At 40.4% G+C, this 22,064-nt stretch overlaps 2 protein-coding genes across 3 annotated transcripts in view; one reads left to right on the top strand and one right to left on the bottom strand.

Annotated features, from left to right (window-relative positions):
• The window catches only part of LOC126354908 (BLOC-1-related complex subunit 5), a 70,415-nt gene extending 54,456 nt beyond the window's left edge, over positions 1-15,959 (bottom strand). The window contains exon 1 of one of the 2 annotated variants that reach the window (XM_050004979.1): positions 15,710-15,959. The gene's annotated coding sequence lies outside the window, so the exon portion shown is untranslated. The remainder of the gene's footprint in view (positions 1-15,709) is intronic. The other variant, XM_050004978.1, reaches the window with a different exon arrangement.
• Positions 15,960-16,009: 50 nt separating this feature from the next.
• LOC126354907 (fumarylacetoacetate hydrolase domain-containing protein 2) overlaps positions 16,010-22,064 on the top strand; it is a 147,374-nt gene continuing 141,319 nt past the window's right edge. The window contains exon 1 of the mRNA XM_050004977.1: positions 16,010-16,510. Coding sequence (XP_049860934.1) covers positions 16,128-16,510 — 383 coding nt within the window. The 5' untranslated portion in view covers positions 16,010-16,127. The remainder of the gene's footprint in view (positions 16,511-22,064) is intronic.

The following is a 22,064-nucleotide window of genomic DNA, read 5'->3' as shown; positions in this document are numbered from 1 at the left end:
GTAGAAATGTTGGATGGAACACGTGAGGCAATACTGACCCTACGATTTATATAAGAAGCTAGATTAAGGAAGGGCAAACCTATATTTCTAGCATTTGTAGGCTTAGAGATTGCTTTTGACAATGTTGACTGGAATACTCTCTTTCAAATTCTGAAGGTGGCAGGGGTAAAATACAGGGAGCGAAAGGCTATTTACAATTTGTACAGAAACCAGATGGCAGTTATAAGAATAGAGGGACATGAAAGGGAAGCAGTTGTTGGGAAGGAAATGAGACAGGGTTGTAGTCTCTCCCCGATGTTATTCAATCTGTATATTGAGCAAGCAGTAAAGGAAACAAAAGAAAAATTCGGAGTAGGTATTAAAATCCATGGAGAAGAAATAAAAACTTTGAGGTTCGCCGATGACATTGTAATTCTGTCAGAGACAGCAAAGGACTTGGAAGAGCAGTTGAACGGAATGGATAGTGTCTTGAAAGGAGGATATAAAATGAACATCAACGAAAGCAAAACGAGGATAATGGAATGTAGTCGAATTAAGTCGGGTGATGCTGAAGGAATTAGATTAGGAAATGAGACACTTAAAGTAGTAAAGGAGTTTTGCTATTTGGGGAGCAAAATAACTGATGATGGTCCAAGTAGAGAGGATATAAAATGTAGACTGGCAATGGCAAGGAAAGCGTTTCTGAAGAAGAGAAATTTGTTAACATCGAGTATAGATTTAAGTGTAAGGAAGTCATTTCTGAAAGTATTTGTATGGAGTGTAGCCATGTATGGAAGTGAAACATGGACGATAAATAGTTTGGACAAGAAGAGAATAGAAGCTTTCGAAATGTGGTGCTACAGAAGAATGCTGAAGATTAAATGGGTAGATCACATAACTAATGAGGAAATATTGAACAGGATTGGGGAGAAGAGAAGTTTGTGGCACAACTTGACCAGAAGAAGGGATCAGTTGGTAGGACATGTTCTGAGGCATCAAGGGATCACCAATTTAGTATTGGAAGGCAGCGTGGAGGGTAAAAATCGTAGAGGGAGACCAAGAGATGAATACACTAAGCAGATTCAGAAGGATGTAGGTTGCAGTAGTTACTTGGAGATGAAGAAGCTTGCACAGGATAGAGTAGCATGGAGAGCTGCATCAAACCAGTCTCAGGACTGAAGACCACAACAACAACAACACTGAGGAACCAATAAAGGAAACCAAAGAAAAATCTGGAATAGGAATTAAAATTCAAGGAGATATAAAAACCTTGTGGTTTGCCAAGGACATTGTAATTCTTTCAGAGACAGCAAAAGAATTGGAAGGGCAGTTGAATTAAATGACCGGCATCTTGAAAGCAAGTTGCTACTTGGGCAGCTAAATAATGGTGGCTGAAGTAGAGAGGATATCAAATGTAGACTGGTAAATAAAAAAAGAATTTCAGAAGAAGAGACACTTGTTAACATCAAATGTAGATTTAAGTGTTAGAAAGTCTTTTCTGAAGGTATCTGTCTGAAGTGTAGCCATGTATGGAAGTGAAACATGGACAAGACACAGTTTAGACAAGAAGAGAAGAGAATACAAGTTTTTGTAATGTGGTGTTACAGAAGAATGCTGAAGATTATATAGGTAGATTGCATAACTAATAAGGAGATACTGAATAGGCTTGGGGACACAAGAATTCTGAGACATCAAGGGATCACAAATTTAGTATTAAGAGGGAGTGTGGGGAGTAAAAACTGCAGAGGAAGACAAAGAGATGAATAGAGTAAGCAGAATCAGAAGGATGTAGGTTGCAGTAGTTATTCAGAGACAAATAGGCTTGCACAGGATAGTGCAGCATGGAGAGTTGCATCAAACTTATCTTTGGACTGAAAACCACAACAACAACAATATGAAAAGGTTAGATTACAACTCACCTCATAGAAGAGGCACTGAGTCACAGTCACAATGATAGGATAGGTAGGTGGAGAACAGGGACTGGCAAAGATTGAGGCCAAGGGGTTACAGAAATGGAGGCTGCATTGAAGGTAGGGTCCTCATCTGTCAATTCAGAAAAGATCGTGTTGGTAGGCACACTCCATATGGAGAAAACTGCGAAGAATTCATTTACGTAAAGCACACCACAGTGGGCAGCATGTTCAGCAACTGTGTGGTGCAGTTGTCTCTTGGCCATAGTTTGTCAGTGGCAATTTACAGGGACAGACAGCTTGTAAGTTGTCATGCTCATGTAGAAAGCAGCACAGTGCTAGCAGCTTAGTTTGTACATAATATGGCTGCTTTCACAGCCTCATGAGACATGAGGCAAGGGGTTGGGAGCAACAGTGGAGTATGGATGGACAAAGATATTGTGCAGGTTCGATGGGGGATGGAATACCACTGTAGGAGAGTTGGGAGGATAGTGGTGGTAATATTCTTACTTTCAGAGCATGACAACATGTAGTTAAAATCCTTGCAGAGAAATGATTCAGTTTTCCAGTCCTGGGCTGTGCTGAGTTAGGAGAGGTGCATTTCTTAGTGGTCAGACGGTCGGTGTAAGGAAGGTGGTAGGTTACTGGAGAGACAAGGCATGGAATATTTGTTTCTGAACAAAGTTGAGAGGATACTTTTAATCTGTGAAGGCCTCAGTAAGACCTTTGATATATTTTGAGAGGGCTACTGATGTGATGACTTGGGTGGCTAGGCAGTTTTGAAGGGACTTCTTGGTATGGTGCTGTATCTGCCTAGTAGTCATTTCCTCCACACACCAGGCACACCGTGCAGGCAGTTGCCCCACCAGGAGGAAGTGCAAAAACTGCTCTCATCAAAACAGAGAGATTTCCTTGTAATGTATGGGTGGGCTGTTTAGCACAAAGATACACATCACCTCTACAATATCTGGGGGCACCTACCTTGCTGCCAGGCAGCATCCGTCACAGCAGGGCACTATTTTGTAACACCAGGCCTTATGCCCTTGCAGCACCATATGGGTATCCATCTGCTCCCAAGTATTTAGGTCACCGCCAGATTGTGCAGTCAGTTACGCCCTATGTCTCAAGTCGGCAGTACCAGCAGTTCAGTACCAACACTACTAGTTGGCAGTACCAGCCATTCATCTCAGCACTCCACAGTGTCAGATCTAGCCCAGTTCATTGCGGTCTTCACCAACAGCATGTCGGCCGTCATTTGCTGACATACTGGCCCAATAATGACCCAAGTTTTAATGTCACTGCCTGCTATGACTCTACGGTTTGTCATGTAGGCACATCACAGACATCTTAGAGGAGCCCTTTCTGTTGCACATAGTGATGTGGATATTAATCCAAGAATATTATAACTTAGTTTTGGTTTTGTTAATAAACAGTTATTCTTTTTAAGTGTGTTTGATTGCTCTTCAATAAGAGGACGCTTCAATGGTGACGAGTCTGTGTCCACATGTGTGGAAGTACATTGTTGTTGAAACTTCCTGGCAGATTAAAACTGTGCGCTGGACCAAGACTCGAACTCGGGACCTTTGCCTTTCGCGGGCAAGTGCTCTACCATCTGAGCTACCCAAGACCAACTCACACCCCGTCCTCACAGTTACAGTAAAGCTGTGAGGTCAGGGCTTGATGTGTGCTTGACAATGAAATAAAAGTGCATTTTGAAATTGTCGTCTCTCACAGGCTTCACATTTCAGTGTTATTTCAGTCTTGCTTTGGAGTCTTTCTGTGTGTTGGTTATTTTGCAGGAACACATTTTGTTTTCACATTGCTCATCATATGCTAGTTGGATTTGCTGGGGCAGCATTAACCCATTTGTTCTGTTCTTCCAATCAGACGACAATTTTCTTGACATTCATGATTGTTACATCTGGGTATGGTTTTCAGTCTATGTAACTTGTTTCTTAGTAGTTGCTGTCTTTTCCCCTAAACCACACAGTTCTTTAAAGTGTGTATCACTGTGACTTCTTATTCATGTTGCTGGTCGAAGTCTTTTCAGTGTTGCAAGACTCCAGATTCTCATCTGCTGGCACTGTTCTCACACACAGTTTGATTGTTTAAACATGTCCTATTGGCAGTGTTCTCACACAAGGTTTACATGTTCAAACATATCCTAAAGTCTGTCTCATCGTCACAACTGCTATTGTCTCAAGTCATTCGCTTACAGAACTAGCAAACTGCAGAATTTGTTACAGGGTGTAGCTAACTCACTCAGGATTTGTTCGTTTGCTGGATAGTCAGAAAGAGTAGCATCTGTACCATCAACAGTTGGAGCTGCACTTACCAGCTTTCGGGATCCTTTGTGCACCTTTGCACAATGCATGGGTCATTGCTTGTCAGTGTGGGTGCAGAAATTTTTCATTTGTGTTATCAGTTTTTCCCCGACTCATGCCTGGAGAACTATGAACGGTTAGTGGAATAATTAAATATGCTTTTTCGTTGTGTCTGGCACCTCCAGCTGAGCAATGTGCAAGTCACATCCTTAGTTACAGCTTATTCCTGAACAGAGTTCAGACAGGGCTTCCAAGTTTTGTGTGTGTGGCACACTGGGTCCCCTTCACTCAAGTTGTTTACAACATCATTGTTGTGCAACTTGGCACTCCACATTTTGTTCCCAGAGTTCTACAGTGGCAGTACTGATGCCTTCAACCCACCCTGCCCTATGACGCCATCAGACACTGCCTCTCTTCTCTCTGGCATCAGCCCTGTCAGCACCAGGCCTCCTCTCGGTGCTGTCCCTATCGTGTGTGTAGCCCTAATATCATCGCCAAGCCTCTCTGTGACAACGTCAGTCTGGACGTCATTGGCCCTGCCCTGGTTGGCTATTTAGTCATCTCCAAGTCTTTCTGCGATGACATCTGTCTTACTGCCAGTTCACCTATTGCTGACCCGTCTCAACTAGCTCTCGCGCCATCACCAGCCCTGGTACAATCTGCCCTCCAGTCGTTGCCAGGTCGGACCACAACGTCGTCCATCCATTCACTTTTCAGTCTTCTCACCACTGTCCCTGTTCTGGCCACAGCTCCTGACACAGCCATCCCTGTTGACACCGGCTGTCTCATCAGTATAAGCAATGGCAGCCTTCCCATCGCCACCACCATTGCGACTGGCCCTGTCATCCCCCTTAGTATCACTGTGGCTGTTCTTGTTCCTGTTGCCAGCCCAGTCACCAGTTTCACCATTCCCACTAGTGCTGCTGATACCATCATGTGCTCTGGCGGACTTTGGGTTGTGCCTTCTTGGAGTTATCCCACAAGCCCACCTCCACACCCGGCCCTTCCCCATTACTGCCCACATTCAAGGCCAGTCACTGTCCCAGCATGGACAGACACAGCATACATGTTTTGTTACAGTCATTTCTTGTATTAATTAGTGGTTCACTTCCATATTTTCATGTGCCCAATGCTGAGTTCTTGCGAAATTTATGTACTATTTTTATGTATCGAAATTCACAGGTCCTACACCTCATGCTCAGCAGTCTTGTTAGTTCTCTCTTGCATTCTTCTTCAGTTTCCTTTCCAATGTCCCCATATAAACACAGTAATTTGCTCAGCTCAATGTGCATGAAATGCAGAGTTCTGTTATTGTATTTTTTGGGCAGTTTCCAGGCACAGGGTTTCCTCTGGTTGACAGTATTGTTGATTATTCCAGTTTAATGGATAGGTCAAAGTTAGATATAGTGGGAATTAGTGAAGTTCAGTGGCAGGAGGAACAAGACTTTTGGTCAGGTGAATACATGGTTATAAATACAAAATCAAATAGGGGTAATGCAAGAGGAGGTTTAATAATGAATAAAAAAAAATAGGAGTGCGGGTAAGCTACTACAAACAGCATAGGGAACACATTATTGTGGCCAAGATAGACACGATGCCCATGCCTACTACAGTAGTACAAGTTTATATGCCAAATACCTCTGCAGATGATGAAGAAATTGATGAAATGTATAATGAGATAAAAGAAATTATTCAGGTAGTGAAGGGAGACAAAACATTAATAGTCATGGGTGATTGGAATTCGGTAGTAAGAACAGGGAGAGAAGGAAACATAGTAGGTGAATATGGATTGGGGGGTAAGAAATGAAAGAGTAAGCCTTCTGATATAACTCTGCACAGAGCATAACTTAATCATAGCTAACACTTGGTTCAAGAAGGTTGCATGCATGGAAGAATCCTGGAGATACTAGAAGGTATCAGATAGATTATATAATGGTAAGACACAGATTTAGGAACCAGGTTTCAAATTGTAAGACATTTCCAGGGGCAGATGTAGACTCTGACCACAATCTATTGGTTATGAACTGTAGATTAAAACTGAAGAAACTGCAAAAAGGTGGGAATTTAAGGAGATGGGACCTGGATAAACTGACCAAACCAAGGGTTGTACAGAGTTTCAGGAAGAGCATAAGGGAACAATTGACAGGAATGGGGGAAAGAAATACAGTAGAAGTAGAACGGGTAGCTCTGAGAGATGAAGCAGTTAAGACAGCACAGGATCAAGCAGGTAAAAAGATGAGGGCTAGTAGTAATCCTTGGGTAACAGAAGAAATATTGAAATTAATTGATAAAAGGAGGCAATATAAAAATGCAGTAAATGAAGCAGGCAAAAAGTAATACAAACGTCTCAAAAATGAGATCGACATCAAGTGCAAAATGGCTAAGCAGGGATGGCTAGAGGACAAATGTAAGGATGTAGAGGGTTATCTCACTAGGGGTAAGATAGATACTGCCCACAGGAAAATTAAAGAGACCTTCGGAGAAAAGAGAACCACTTCCATGAATATCAAGAGCTCAGATGGAAACCCAGTTCTAAGCAAAGAAGGGAAAGCAGAAAGGTGGAAGGAGTATACAGAGGGTCTATACAAGGGCAATGTACTTGAGGACAATATTATGGAAATGGAAGAGGATGTAGATGAAGATGAAATGGCAGATATGATACTGCGTGAAGAGGTTGACAGAGCACTGAAAGGCCCGAGTCGAAACAAGGCCCTGGGAGTAGACAACATTCCATTGGAAATACTGATGGTCTTGGGAAAGCCAGTCCTGAAAGTATTTGTATGGAGTGTAGCCATGTATGGAGGTGAAATGTGGACGATAAATAGTTTGGACAAGAAGAGAATAGAAGCTTTCAAAATGTGGTGCTACAGAAGAATGCTGATGATTAGATGGGTAGATCACATAACTAATGAGGAGGTATTGAATAGAATTGGGGAGAAGAGGAGTTTTTAGCACAACTTGACAAGAAGAAGGGACTGGTTGGTAGGACATGTTCTGAGGCATCAAGGTCACAAATTTAGCATTGGAGGGCAGTGTGGAAGGTAAAAATCGCAGAGGGAGACCAAGAGATGAATACACAAAGCAGATTCAGAAAGATGTAGGCTGCAGTAAGTACTGGGAGATGAAGAAGCTTGCACAGGATAGAGTAGCATGGAGAGCTGCATCAAACCAGTCTCAGGACTGAAGACCACAACAACAACAACAACAACAATGGACAATCAGCACAGGTGATGGGTGGTTTCCCCCCTTGAGTGCAGCACGCCTTTGAGATGGCAATACCATCTTTTCTTAAGGGGAGGTACGCTGCAGTAGCCTGTTAGTCATGTCCACTGCACACGAGGCCCCTCAAAAGCTTATGTAAAGGGCTCTCATCAAAATAGACATGTTTCCTTGTATGGCCAGGCCATTTACAATGGAGTTACATATTGCCCCCATAGTGTCCAGGATGCCTACCTCACCCACATGCAGTGTACCTTTTGCAGGAGTGCTGTAGGCAGGGCACTGTTTTGCTATACCAGGTCATGTGACCTCATAGCACCACACAGATATTCATCCACTGTTAACTTTTTAGGTTACCTGCGGACTGAGCAAAGTCAGTAACACCCTATGCCTCAAGTCGGCAGTACCAGCAGTTCCGTGCAGCCACATCAGCAGTTCAATTCCAGCACCACACTTTGGCAGTACCAGCAGTTTCACCTCATAGCTCCACACTGGCAGACCCAGCCCAGACCACTGTGGCCTTCACCAGTAGTAAGTCAGTTGTCAGCCAGCATCAGTGGCCCGGCAATGTCCCACGTCTTCATGCCATGCCTATGCAGCTTAGTTTGTAGATCGCGTGGCTGCTTTCAATTTTCCAGTCCTGGGTTGTGCCGGGTTATGAGAGGTGTGCTTCTTTGTAGCCATATGGTGGGTGTATGGGAGGTGGTAGCTGACTGGAGAGAAAAGACACAGAACATCTGTTTCTGTACAAAGTTGAGAGGATACTTTCAATCTGTGAAGGCCTCAGTGTGACCTTTGGTATATTTCAAGAGGGCTGCTCGTCACTAAAGTGCAATGACTCAGGTGGCTAGGCCTCATGGAAGGGATTTCTGGATAAGGTATTGTATATGCCCAGTAGTCGTTTCCTCCACTCACCAGGCAACCCGTGCGGGCAGTCATCCCACCAGGACGACATGCATAGGTGGCTCTCATCAAAACAGAGATACTTCCTTGTAATATATGGTTGGGCTGATTACCACGGAGATACATCTTGCCTCTACAACATCTGGGCGCACCTACCTAGCCAACAGGCAGAGTGTCTGTCACGGCAGAGTGTGCTGTTAACGGGGCACTATTTTGCTAGGCCAAATCACATGCCCTCACAGCACCACATTGATACCCCGCTGTTCCCAACTATTTACATCACCACTGGTCTGTGCCCTATGCCTCAAATTGGCAGTACCAGTAGTTCCGTCGGGCTACATCAGCAGTTCAGTCCAGCACTACTAGTTGGCAGTACCATCCGTTTCTCTCAGCACTCCACAGTGTCAGACCCGGCACAGTTTGTCACAGTCTTCACCAACAGCATGTCAGCCATACTGGCCCAATAATGACCCAGGTCTTCATGTCACTGTCTATCATGACTCTGGGGTTTGTTTTGTAGGCACATAACAGACAATGTACTGGGAGATACATTTCAGTTGTATGTAGTTTTGTGGAGTTTCATCCATGAACATCATAAATGACTTGTGGTTTTGTTAAAAAACAGTTATTCTTTTTAAGTGTCTTTGACAACTCCTCAATACGAGGATACGTAATACACAACAGGTGGCAGCTGTCAAAGTGGATGCATTGTCGGTAGTTTGTAGGTTTAATGTGGACAGAAGTACTGATTTAGCCATCACTGAGGCAGAATCAACATTGAGGAAGGTGGCATGTTGGGATGATGAGGACCAGGTGAAGTGAGTAGGCAAGAAGGTGTTGAGGTTCTGGAGGGATGTGTGTAGGAGGTCCTCACCCTCTGACCACATCACAATGACGCCATCAATTAATCTGACACTGGTAATCTGCTGCCCACTGAACCTATGCAATATCCCTGTCCATCCCTACTTCACCTCTGCTCTCGAACCCTCACCTCACAACCCATATCCCACCAATATATGTGGATGCGAGATGTGCACCAATATCCTCACACTAAAACCTGTCCCATTCCTGTCATAGGCATGTCCTACCACATCAAACACAGTGGTGCCTGTGAAAGCAGTCATATGATCTGCATAGTAAGCTGCAGCCACTGTGCCACTTTCTAAGTGGGTATGACAACTAACACCGTGTCTGTCCCAATGAATGGCCACCGCCGAACTGTGGCCAAGAGACAGCTGCACAACTAGTTGCTCAACATGCTCCCTAACTCGATGCCCTTCACTTCAATGACTGCTTCACAGTTTTTGCCATCTCGAGTGTTTCTATCAACGCCCGCCTTTCTGAACTGCACAGATGGGAACTCTCCCTTCAATACATTCTTCATTTCTGTAACTCCCTTGACTCAACACTGAAGTTGTCTGTATTCTCCATGTACCTGTCCCCCTTCTCTACTCCCAATCTAGTATTATACATGCCTTCCATCCCAACAACACATCAACTAGTCTTTTCCTTTCCCCTTCTATGCTTCACTGTCCCCCTCCCCGCACCCCCCCTCGAGCCCTCCCCACAGAACACCCTCCCAACTCTGCACCTAGTCCATCCTGTAATCACCACATCCTTGAATGATCTCAGAGGCACCACATATTTTCCTGCCCCTACCCTGCTCTCCTTCTCTCACTGCCCCACGCCTTATCCTTACCCCCACCATCCACCCCAGATTGCTGCTTACTTCACCTGGTGATAATAGCCATGTGTGCAGAGAGTTGTGCTTTTTGTGTGTGTGTGTGTGTGTGTGTGTGTGTGTGGAAGGATTTTTTTGTCTTTTTCATTGTGCCTTCTGCAACTCATCATCACCTCTTTGGGTCTATGTGATGAATTCATCATTCTTTGTTTATGTAGAGCGTAACTTTAATCGAAATTTATACATGTAATGTATGGTAAATTATATGCTGAACTTATGTACTAAACAATAATTTGTAAAAATTGATTCATTCTCTATCCAGTAATCTGTTGATATATGAATCTATGGAACTGGAAATAATAAATTGGCTTATTTGATCTGTGACTGTTATCCCCTTCTTCATATTGGCAGAGATGATAGCAGCGTACCCTTATATCTACTTACTACTCCTGCCTACACATACATATCTCTGCAGGAATCAGCATCACAAATAAAGTATTACACAATTATTCAAAACAACACTTTGAGACATTCAGCAAAACGAGTGTTCTGAAATAAGACCCAGTTTTTATCAGTACATTATTTCATCTCAAGTAATCAAAATACACCTCCAAATCTTCTCCTTCACTGCCAAATGTATGTTCAAGAAATATCAAGATGTATCTGTGTGTCTTAGCAGTTCCATCGACAAATTCTATTATTCTCCATACAGTAGTATCCCTAACTATAGTCATAGCAACAGTAGCTACCAAGAAAGGACAACCATGTGTTCTTGGTGTCTTAAAATGAACGTGCTCAAGCTAATGAACTACACCCAACAGAAAATCTTTTTCTAAGGCTTTAATTAGCTTCCATAGAGGATGCAAGCCCTTAAGAAGGCATTTACAATAGATATATATGTAGGTAGATAAATTTATTCATTTCACAACATACAATTTCTACCCATTATCGATTTGATATACTGCAGTCTTATCAGTATTTTTATATACCATCTAAGATATTGCTACACAATTACGTAAACAAAAGTTAATATTTAATTTCCTTGTTCAAGCTGTGAAACTGTCCTCAAAGAATACTTCAGTAGAAATAGTAACATTTTCCTACTGGATGGTAAGACATAATCTTTTCAGTGAACCTAAATCCATGTTAAATATATTACTGCCTTTTGTTTTATTGTAAATTTTTAAACCCACATACTCTGGTGTTTGGCAATAGTGTTTTTAATGGTATGTTGGGAGTTTAAAATTCTCTCTGTGGCGAGGGCTGTAGCTGTGGTCGAAATAAAAGAGTTAGATGAATGTTGAGTTTTATACAAGAACAACAATACCTCATACATGTAACATGAAGGAGCAGATAGCATTTTTAGATTTTTTAACCGTGATAAATGTGATGCCTGTTGTTTGACAACAAACGTGTTGCTAATTATTATTATTATTATTATTACGTAATACTGTAAGACTTGTGACATTTGCTGAAGTTCCTCAGACAATTATGTCATTATGAATAACTGACTTAAACGATAGACTAGCTTTCTGATGCCTATGTTTGTGGCACTTAACAAGACACACACTGCAGAAGCTAGGCTATTACGTATGTTTGCTAAGCAGTCAGTGTGTACTTTCCTATATCAATTTTTATCAAGATTTAGGCCAAAGAACTTCATATGGTTTGCTTCTGTGGTAGCTTGATAATTGCAAGTCACGTTTATTTCACCTTAGTCTAATGATTTAGCTTCAAACTGCATGTTTTTGGTTTTAGTTACATTCAGTTTCAGTCCATTTTGATGAAACCAAAGTTCAAGTTTCTCTAAAGTATTTATGATACTTTCCAAAATTCTTCCAGATACCTCATTTTGAATTAGAACTGATGTTATCATCAGCAAATACAACTGAATGATCATCAGTAGCAAGCGGTAACTCATTTATGTAGAAAAGGAACAGAAAGAGACGTAATTTCAAACCCTGTGGGACTCCTTAGCCAATCGTTTTCCAGTTTGAGGAGTAATTTCTTGAATTTGAAGTTATAATTACTCCATGTTTCCTTTGTAAAACAATGCATCTGATTCGATATAGAAGTGATTTGCATAGAAGTAAGGAATGGTCCACTGAATCGAAAGCTTTTGTTTGATAAAAGAATATTCCTGTGATCTTTCTACCCTCACCTAATGAGGAGCATATCTTTTGAGTAAACTCATTCACTGCATTTACAGTGCTTTTTCCTTGTTGGTGTCGGGGCTGGTTTTCAAAAATTATGTCATTTACAGTAAGAAATTTTTTTAGATTGCTTTGCTGCACTCTTTTAAAACACTTTAGAAAGTACCAGCAGAGGAGAGGCAAGGCAGTAATATCCCATATCTTCTGCCGATCTCTTTTGAATAGTGGTTTTATCTCAGCATATTTTAATATGGAAAATATCCCTGCTCAAAAGATTGGTTTATGATAATTTAAATTGTTTGTGAAATGATATTATACATTCTCTTGATTACAGATGTGGGCATTTCATCCCATCCAGATGAGCTCTTTTTTTTTTTTTTTTTTTTTTTTTTTTAGATGAAATTTCATTATCCGCATCCCTTTGGTTAATTTTTTCAAACTGTTTGAAAGGTGTTATGATTATTTACCAAGCTTCTGAAATTTACATTGTCTTGATAGGCTACTATATCTACATATGACCTCACTACATTTAAAGAGAACTTGTTGAAACAATTTGACATGTGAACAGTGTTTATTACAGCATTACCTTCAAAGCTAATTTTTAAAATCTCATGATTTTTAAGTTTGGCTCATAATTCTGACTGAAGAACTGACCACACTGCTTTTGTCATATTATAGTGTTAGAGGATGAAAATATTATTGGGCATTTTTTTTAGATGCAACTACAACTTTCCTGAATATGGCTTTATAGCACTTGACATACATAACTAAATCAGGATTTCTGTCCAAGTTTAACAAATTGTGGAGTTTCCTTTTTCTGGTACTAGAAAATCTTATTGCTGGTGTAATCCAGTTAAGTTCACTGCTTACTTTTCTTGCCAAAATCTATGAGGAAAAGATTCACTAAACATATCTAAAAAAAAAAAAAATTAAGGATTTGCCACAGTTTATGGCATTTCCTGGTAGCAGTCTATAAGCCAGCTTACAGTACTTAGTTTATTGTGAAATAAATCCATATTTATTGTAATTGGAAGCTCAATAAACAGAACTGTATGATCCAAAATACTTAGGTCTAAGCAGAACTTCATAATATTGCAATAATATTATCAGCGCAGGTCACTAATTTACTATTTTCTCTAGTGTGATCAGAAAAGTTTAACTTGAAACCAGATTTCTAGTGGAATCACAGGTATCAACTAACATATTTAAGTTGAAGTCTCCTGCAATCACAATTTTTTCCTTAATTCTTTCTGAAGGTTTTTTTTTTTTTTTTTTTTTTTTTTTGAGAAGCACTGGATTTTAGCGATGAACATTTTTATTACAGTAAATCCAGGAATTCTATAAATTGCTATTATCACAGTATTCAGATCACTTAATTCTATGAGCAACTCTCAAACAAACTCTCTTCATTTAAATAACTTAAATATTCTCGTACTTTAGAACATGTTAAAGGGGAAAAAAGAATGCAGGTACCCCCATGAGATTTGTTTCTTATACAAAAGATGCTAGTTACCTTAACATTAGTAATACTATTTAAAACTTGTAAAAACCTTCTGTTTCATGGCTTTGGTATCAATAATTTTTATTTTCCATTTGAAGCTCTGCTCTGTCACCCTCCCCCCCCTTCCCCCTCAATTGTACTGTACCAGTTTCTCTTGCTTTTTTGGGTTTTACACACATTTATGAACATTTTACTGAAAGTCAGAGCACCTAATCTATTGAGATGCAGGCCATCTCTCCAAAGATTCATCATTTAAAAAGTTGTTTGGGTTAATGAACTCTGTCCCAAGACTGTCACACTTTCCTGATACTGTTATTTATTTTTCTGATATACTGATAGTAAAAAATAAATAAATAAATATTTTTCCTTCACCCGATTACTCCGCATAATGTCAGTAGCCTCTCAAGGTGATATACAAACTCAAGCTATCTGGTGATGTAAAATATCTTGCAAGATAGGAATAGAATCTATGGTCATGCTGATATTCCACAGTTAGGTTCACCGCCCTTATCTTGAATTTTTCAGGCAGTTACTGGCACCAGTGTCTCCATGCTTTCTTAAATGATTACAGCAACATCACAAAGTCAAGTATATAGCACTTGGGTTCTGATGAAATACAGAAACTAAAAAACAATGTGAACTATAGGCTATAATGAGACAGTTACTCAGTCAATAAAACTAAACAATAATGGTGAAAAATAGTTTTGTATGTTCAGTAAAATAAATTCAGAAACAACTTCGAGCCAACGTAGGCTGAATCCAAGAAGTCTCAAAACAAATATTAAGGCATTGACAAAGCACTAGAACAAAAGATACCCCATTTGAACTATTGCTTTAAATGAATATGTATAGGACACAAGGGAAGCAAGTCAGATCACAAGTCAAGTACACGTTGGTCAAATAATTGCCTTATTGGTGCTCTGAAGCTCTTTTGTTTCACTTTTTTCCTTGTAACCAGTAGTACATGTTTTAGCATGATAAAAATATAATTTAGATACTGGATAGGTCTGCTACTACCTACCACTGATATAAAACAGAGAAGTCACAGGTGTATAAATAGCAAACAAACTATTTGAATACGAGAAATTTAATGTTAAAAGTATATTTATTTATTTGGGCAATACCAAACTATATACCTTTGAATTCATTACAGAGTACAGGGGAAATATGCAAAAAAAGACAACACTACGTTAGGCTATAAGATAAATAATTTAAATTTACAATGGGGTTCTAAAATTACCAATAATAGAATTATTCGTTTCCTTTACTTGTCAATAGCGAACTTCAACGCCATTTTACAAGGAATCAGAAACTGAGCATTTCTTTCAATGCTTATAAAAATGATTTCATAATATTGACAGCATTCTTCTTCAGTCTTCACATTCTACATGCCACCCCGCAATATATATCAAGTCTAGCAGAGAACAACACGAAATCAATGGTGACCCACGAAAACTGTAGCAAATTTGTTTCAAAGGATGAGGTATTTTACTTTCATAGGTCAATATACCAACCAGTGGCTAGCTTTGTTGTTACTACATTTCTTACAGAGGAATTATCGCCACCAACACACTAAACAGAGCAGCAAACTTTGGGACAACGTCAGCTGCAATTCATGCTTTCCCGTCATCGTTGTACGATACTCCCAACATAAGAAGTCACAGTCAAGTTGACAGTAATCATGACATGATCCTCCACTAATTACTCAGATAATTGTGTAACATGCATGTAATTGAGCATTCTGTCAAATGCATTACATTCTGAGGGAAAGACCATCTAAATGGTTGTAATATGTACTTAACTTATATAGCTTCGATACGAAGCTATCATCGATTTTTGTGCGCTCACTGAAGCATTACTGTTTCTAAATGCATAAACGCTATTTTTCTTAAACTAATGTCAATCTTTAAGACATAAATTCAAGGAGTGATCATGTGCGCTTTTCATGAATGTTGGATACATCTTATCAATGAAGCGTACTGATTACGTATCCACAGTGGTATCAAAATAATATTTAAATCAATTACTTTGTATCTTACCTCTACTGTCATCCAAATGCCTTCGAAATAACTCAACATAAACAGAAATCAACAAATCAATTATTTACTGGTCAGTGTCACGCATCTTGCACTGTTTTGTTTTACGGGTTTCTTCAAGACAGATGTAGCAGTTCCTGCAAATATGTCAGGTTCATATTGAATAAAGTATAATTAATTAAAATTAAAAAGATGGGAACTGTTGAATTCTGCCCGCATCCGCTTTCCACATTTTCGATTCTTGTCACCGCAATTCACGATTATCGATTATGCGTTTCGAGAACGATAGAACCAAAACAGTACGATATATATCGATTAGGGTTTTCGGCGGGTCTGCGTTAGTCGCCGACAGGCTGGTGCCACTGGTGGAACAGTTGTGCTTGTGGTTAGTTGTGTTCGTGGGGTTACATAATCGACGAAGATGCCCGTAAGACGAAGATGTAAGCTCCTAGTTAAATCAGCGGCGTTATCTCTGCAACAAAACAAGAACTTCTCGTACAGAGTACAACAGTGTGTGTCGAAAACTGCAAAAGGGAAGGTCCTTTCCTCAGAGAGAAGACTTGGCTGTTACTTGTCAGATGCGTGTAGCACTATTTCAACAAACAGAAGATTCTGTACCGGCGCTAACGGCCTGAAAATGAGATTCGTTCAGTTTACTACAAGAGAAAACGGACCACAGAGATTGGGTGTACAGTTGTCGCAAGAGGACGACATTATAGATGTTAGCGGCGTAGACCATTCTGTCCCCAATGGTATTGTTCAGTTTTTGCAGGCGGGACCTGGGCTGTTGGAGAGAGCTAAACGGTAGGTAAACCAGCTGTTTACATCAGTGAATTACAATATGTCTCTGCATGAAGTCTTGTATTAAAACTATAATTTGCATTTACATGTACGGCAGCTATCGTTTTTTAAGGGTGTTGCTCATGTTACCACCTAACTACTGCAACCGTGCAGTAATTCATTGAATTATACCATACGGTAGAACCCCCAGTTGCTCTCCAGGTTTTTTTCCTGGCTCATATGTTCACTTAAATCTCCTTTCGATGTCGAAACGTGTGGTCACCAAAAAGGGAAACCCATTTTGTTTTTCAGGTACGGAATACAACAAAAATTATTACGCAAACACAGATAAAGAGAAAACAAGACTTTCAAAATAGAGAGAGACTTATGTGAACACATATGAAAAATTCTAAATCGCGCGGTGCTCAGATTCGATATTACACTGCAGCTGTCTCGATAATTTGCTAAAGTGAGCTGGGCAGGGTAGGTGTACACCGTTGCATATTTTGACGTTGAATGTCAATTTTTAGTTGGAAATCGTTCTTATATGTGGGCTGTAAGCACCAGCCACATTAATTAAATTTGTTCAGCTGATTGTCTGCAGCCTACTACCTCCCTGAAACTAGTGGGGCATATATTTGTTCGCTTCTACTTAAGTGCTTGAGTGTCCATCAAACGTACTTCCAGATACGACTACTAAATAGAACAGCGCCAGACAATAGCGGTTATTATTATAATACACAGTTCAGTGGCTGCCATTAGAGAAAGTAATGTAGAGCTGGCAGTAAGGGTGAGAGGCAGCTCTTACGGAGAGCTAAAGCACACCAGAAAACACCGGAATGGTTCCTTTGAAAGAGCATGGCCAATTTTCTTCACCATCCTTGAATCGTTCAAAGCGTGTACGTCATCTCAAGGGCCAGTTTACCCAGAAGTGACAAGCTCCATGTTACACCTAGTAGTGTTCACTTCGGAAATTCTGGACACCAGGATCCCGACGACACCTATATTATTTGCTGGAGAACTTGCGAATATTTTATACTGTAACTGGCCTCTCGTACGATAACCGCATTTTATTTCACCTGTCATTTACTGTTCCAATCAATATTAGAATTGAAACTTTTGGGGGGATTGAAACTGTGTGCTAGACCGAGACTCGAACTCGAGACCTTTGCCTTTCGCGGCAAGTGCTTGCCCGCTAAAGGCAAACGACCCGGGTTCGGGTCTCGGTCCGGCAAGAAAGTTTAATGCCAGGAAGTTTCATATCAGCGCACACTTCACTGCAGAGTGAATTTTTTTATTCTGGAACAACAGTATTATTGCATCCAAAATTAGAGACAAACTGTCATGGAAGCTTTTCAATAGAGACTTGAAAGTGATCCGGATCCAAAGATTTTCTTCGCAGTTTAGTCAGATGAACGTGTTGTTCGATTAATGAAATATACATATATCACACAAATAATTCGAAATTATCTCAATTATCCATAAATTAAATCATAATTTCCTCACTCTCGGCTCAACTTAGCTCTGTTGCTACATTTACCGAATACCAACAATGTTTTCCTCTGCTTTCATTGCGAGCGTATGAATCGTATTGCGCTTTGAAGACACAGCATGTAAAGTTCTGGGAACCCTCCACAGTAAGCGGCTTTTGAAGAACATAAGAAATGCATCTATTCACACTTGCTTGCGTACCTACATTTGGCAGTTTTCCGAGAAAGTTTGCAAAGATCTACAGAGAGATTCTGTAGGAACCCCCGTACTGGATTCTAACAATTGGGGTTGACCATTCCATACAGAATCATTGCATTGATACCGTACCTGCCTGATCCATTTTGGCGAACCACAGACAAAGCTCACAACTTCGTTTTTGTCTCGCCACGGCACAATACTGATCAAAGGTATCAGATCCTCCCTTGATCGTGCTGTATATAACTCCATCTGTGGTTTTTCAGTTTCTTCATCAGTAGTGATGTCTCTGTGCGTGGTCGACAAAGGGACAACAGCCTTATTAAACCAATTATCAGCGTTCATTCTTCGCTTTATACGGTTTATAGGTTCAGAAAGTTTTCGTACGTAGTATTGTGGTACAGATTTGTTTCTTTCTTTATTCCAGCAGTGTGAACTTCACCATTTGTCATGTAATACTATTAGGCATTGCTCATCATTACAAGTTTCATGTCATGTCTATTTGTATGTATTTTATCCATAATGGTTGCAGCTAAACTTGTGGCTGTTGCTATTTGGGGCGTAGAATAAAAACCGCTACCAGTGATTTTATTTAACACACTAACGGTTAGGGGCTTGTGCCCATTTTTAGGTGGTTTATATTCAGGTACATGTTTCCGAGCTCAGGGCCGGAGATCACTGTTTTAAATGAATCACCTATTGTGAGTGGCAGCGGTTTTTACTCTATACCATATTTATTTAGTTTGTGTCATATGGACTTTGAAAGGGCAGTTACCCTGGAGACCAACAAACAGCTAATCTATAGTAAGAATGCGAACTGTATAATGGTGTGCATTTACTTATAAAGGTGTTCCACAAAATTCTGATATGATCCAGTTCATGAACGGGGGTGAGTCAAAAATATAAACCGGAAGTTTTTTATGGGGTTATTTAAGATTCAGAAAAATTCACCAAGACGGACTTATTTTTCTATATAAGCCCCTGAACGGGAAAGACATCTTTCCCAGCAGATAGGAAGTTTCTTGATGGCGTTTTCGTAAAATGAAACGTGGCTGTGACAGCGACCAATTGCGTATGAACACTTCGGCAGTGCTATAGTTCTTACCTGTGGGCCAAACAAACGAAAATCTCAGGGTGACACGTCAGGACAGTAGGGAGGACATTTTAGTGTGGTCCAGAACAATTCCTGGATTTTTTTTGTTGAGATCGAGCAGCTGTGTGACTTCGGGCATTGTCCTGAAGCACGATCACATCCCATGCTGGAAATGCGCACCTTTTCTGACGATATGCACATTTTGTTTGATCCAAAAGTTGTCATTAGGATGCAGCGTTCATAATATGACGTTCGTGGGGAAAATCAATGAGAAAGAACTCCTTTAAGAACAAATAAGACCGTTGCACGGAGAGTGGCTTTTGTAGACGCAGATTCGTCCTTTTTGCGCCAATCCATGCTGCCTTTAGATTCCGGAGTGTAATGATTCACCCATATTTCATCCCAGGGCACAAGCCGGTGCAAAAAAAAAAAAGTTCCCCTTCAGTTTGGTGGCGTGTAAGTAGCCGTTTGCACCCCTTGAAACGACGCGGTGAGAAGACAAGCGGACGCCTTCCGAAATCCAAAGCTGTCTGTTATGATAGCCTGAGCAACTTTTATTTGGCGATCGTCTTCAATAAGTTGGTTAACAGTGCGAATATTCTCCTCAGTCGTGCTTGTCCTGGGATGATGTCGGTCATTCTCAACTGTTTATAGTCCTCGAAAAAGTTGTTCATGGCGTGCTACATCGTTATCTTTCCCAGGGTGTTGTCCCCGAATTATGCCGCAAGTCTTTTCCAAATTTCGGATGGTGTTACGTCCTCCACCGTGAGAAACTTCGATTATAATCCCTTGCGCAACAGTATCTATTGCTCTGACATTGCGATTCTGACTAAACAAATGATAAAACGATTTAACTGTGGAGGACATCCCTGAAACGAAAGCAACAATGAGCAAAGAGTGCGCAGCTCGCCATTTACAAAAGACGCGTAAAACAAAAACTCTGGTTTATATTTGATTCGTCTTCGTAGTTCTCGCCTATATGCCATTGTAGTTGAACATCGAATCTTAGGCAAGAAAGACGCTTAGTAGCTCGGTACGGGCTTTTGTTGATGTTTCGAGAACATACCTTCACCACGATTCAAGCAGTATATTGCTCCCTCCTACGTATATCTCGCGAAGAGACCATGAGCATAAAATCAGAGAGATTAGATCCCAAACATAGAGGAATACCGATTGAGGTACTCAAGGTACCCTCCGCCACACACCGTCAGGTGACTTGTGGGGTATGCATGTAGATGTATATGTGAGAAACTTGTAAGAGCTAATACTCATTGTTGCACAAGACGGTGCAATGCCAAAATAGTCAGAATATGAAGCTAAATTCAGTTTACTGCTGTTGATTAGTCCGGCAGTTTAATTTAAGCTTATGAGAGCAAGTAACCTCATCCAGATTCGTCACATAAATTATGACTAGGACCATGTAGACATGTGACTTGAATGTTTTGATTGGTGAATGTTAAAATTTTTTCTCAATTGACTGTTCTGCCACTGAATTTCGTGCAGTTTCTTCTGACTCCACATTCTTCACGTTTCCCTTCAATGCCTTGAATATGGACTACAATGTTGTAGGCAATTGGCCGGGCTCTTCTCCCATATAACATCTTCCGTTAGTAAAACGACATACCTAAGTGAAATTTTGACATAAATGTACTGCATACTCAGTGACAGAAGGTGCACATTGTTTACTCCAAGGTAGCAGTGGCCCATAACTGTCAAATTAATTAAACCACCATGATTTCCAACTTGGAACGTCCATCGTGCATTAGATCTCAGTCAATACTGAATATACATTGGCAGTGGGCATTCTATGTGCCGTGGCGCATTCACTGTGACAAAGGAAAAGAAAAGAAAAAAAAAACGAGTCAGGCTGGTTCTTGCTGTGTTACGCCTCCTAGTACGGTTGGACCAATATTATCCCATAAACACGTTGGAAATCTATATCTCCCCTGTTCTCAAAAGCATTATTTTCAAAATAATGACTTTCTGTGTCAATTGTATCCAATGGCGCCTCGTTCATTTTTATAGTTACAGCACATTAAAATGTATGCAAGATTTTTGCGCTGGGGTGATTATCACCACAATTAAAATTGTTGAATGTTTATGAAAATTTGATTTGTGAAAATAGAATGATTATAGTTGTATTGAATAGCTGATATACGAAACACTTCCAACAATGAAAATATCATTTCGCGCTTATTTTTGTATCCACTGTTTCTTGCTTCAGCTGTTTTACCCTTCAAAATACCAATGACCCGATAAGCAGATTTTAAATATGTGTATCATGTTTTCAAAGCCATTATTTTTAAAGTGTATGGCGTTATGCCTCTGAGTCAATTGTATAGAATTATGTTTTGTATATAAAACTGAACAACACATTAAGTTTTGTTCATGGTTTTTTGCACTGACGAGGAGAACATGGCAAGTGCCACAACCCGATTTCCTAGAAGCTTCACTTGGTGAAAGAAGAGTCAGAATAAGCGAACATGTTAAGACCTATCCGTAGTTACTCGACCGTTTCTCAGAGGAGGACTATTAAAGTTTCCGACGTAATTTAGATGTCTTTTAGCACGAGAAAATGACAGCCAAAATAGTGGGACAGTGGCTCTTGTCGTGGCCTCTCACTTTTGCTTCCCGTGTTCAAAACCTGATTATTGTTTTTATTTATTTTCATTTATCAACCCATTACTTTACTACAGGAGTAGGGTTGCCATATACAGTCGGGACCTCGTCCGGACACTGACAAGAGGCTGTAGAATTGAACTAGTTGGTGCGTCGTATTTTTCGGAAGATTTCGCCTTT

This window comes from Schistocerca gregaria, chromosome 3, assembly GCF_023897955.1.
Source record: "Schistocerca gregaria isolate iqSchGreg1 chromosome 3, iqSchGreg1.2, whole genome shotgun sequence".
Lineage (NCBI taxonomy): Eukaryota > Metazoa > Arthropoda > Insecta > Orthoptera > Acrididae > Schistocerca > Schistocerca gregaria.
Note: the sequence above shows the minus strand (reverse complement) of the source record. Positions and strands in the feature narration are given on the sequence as shown.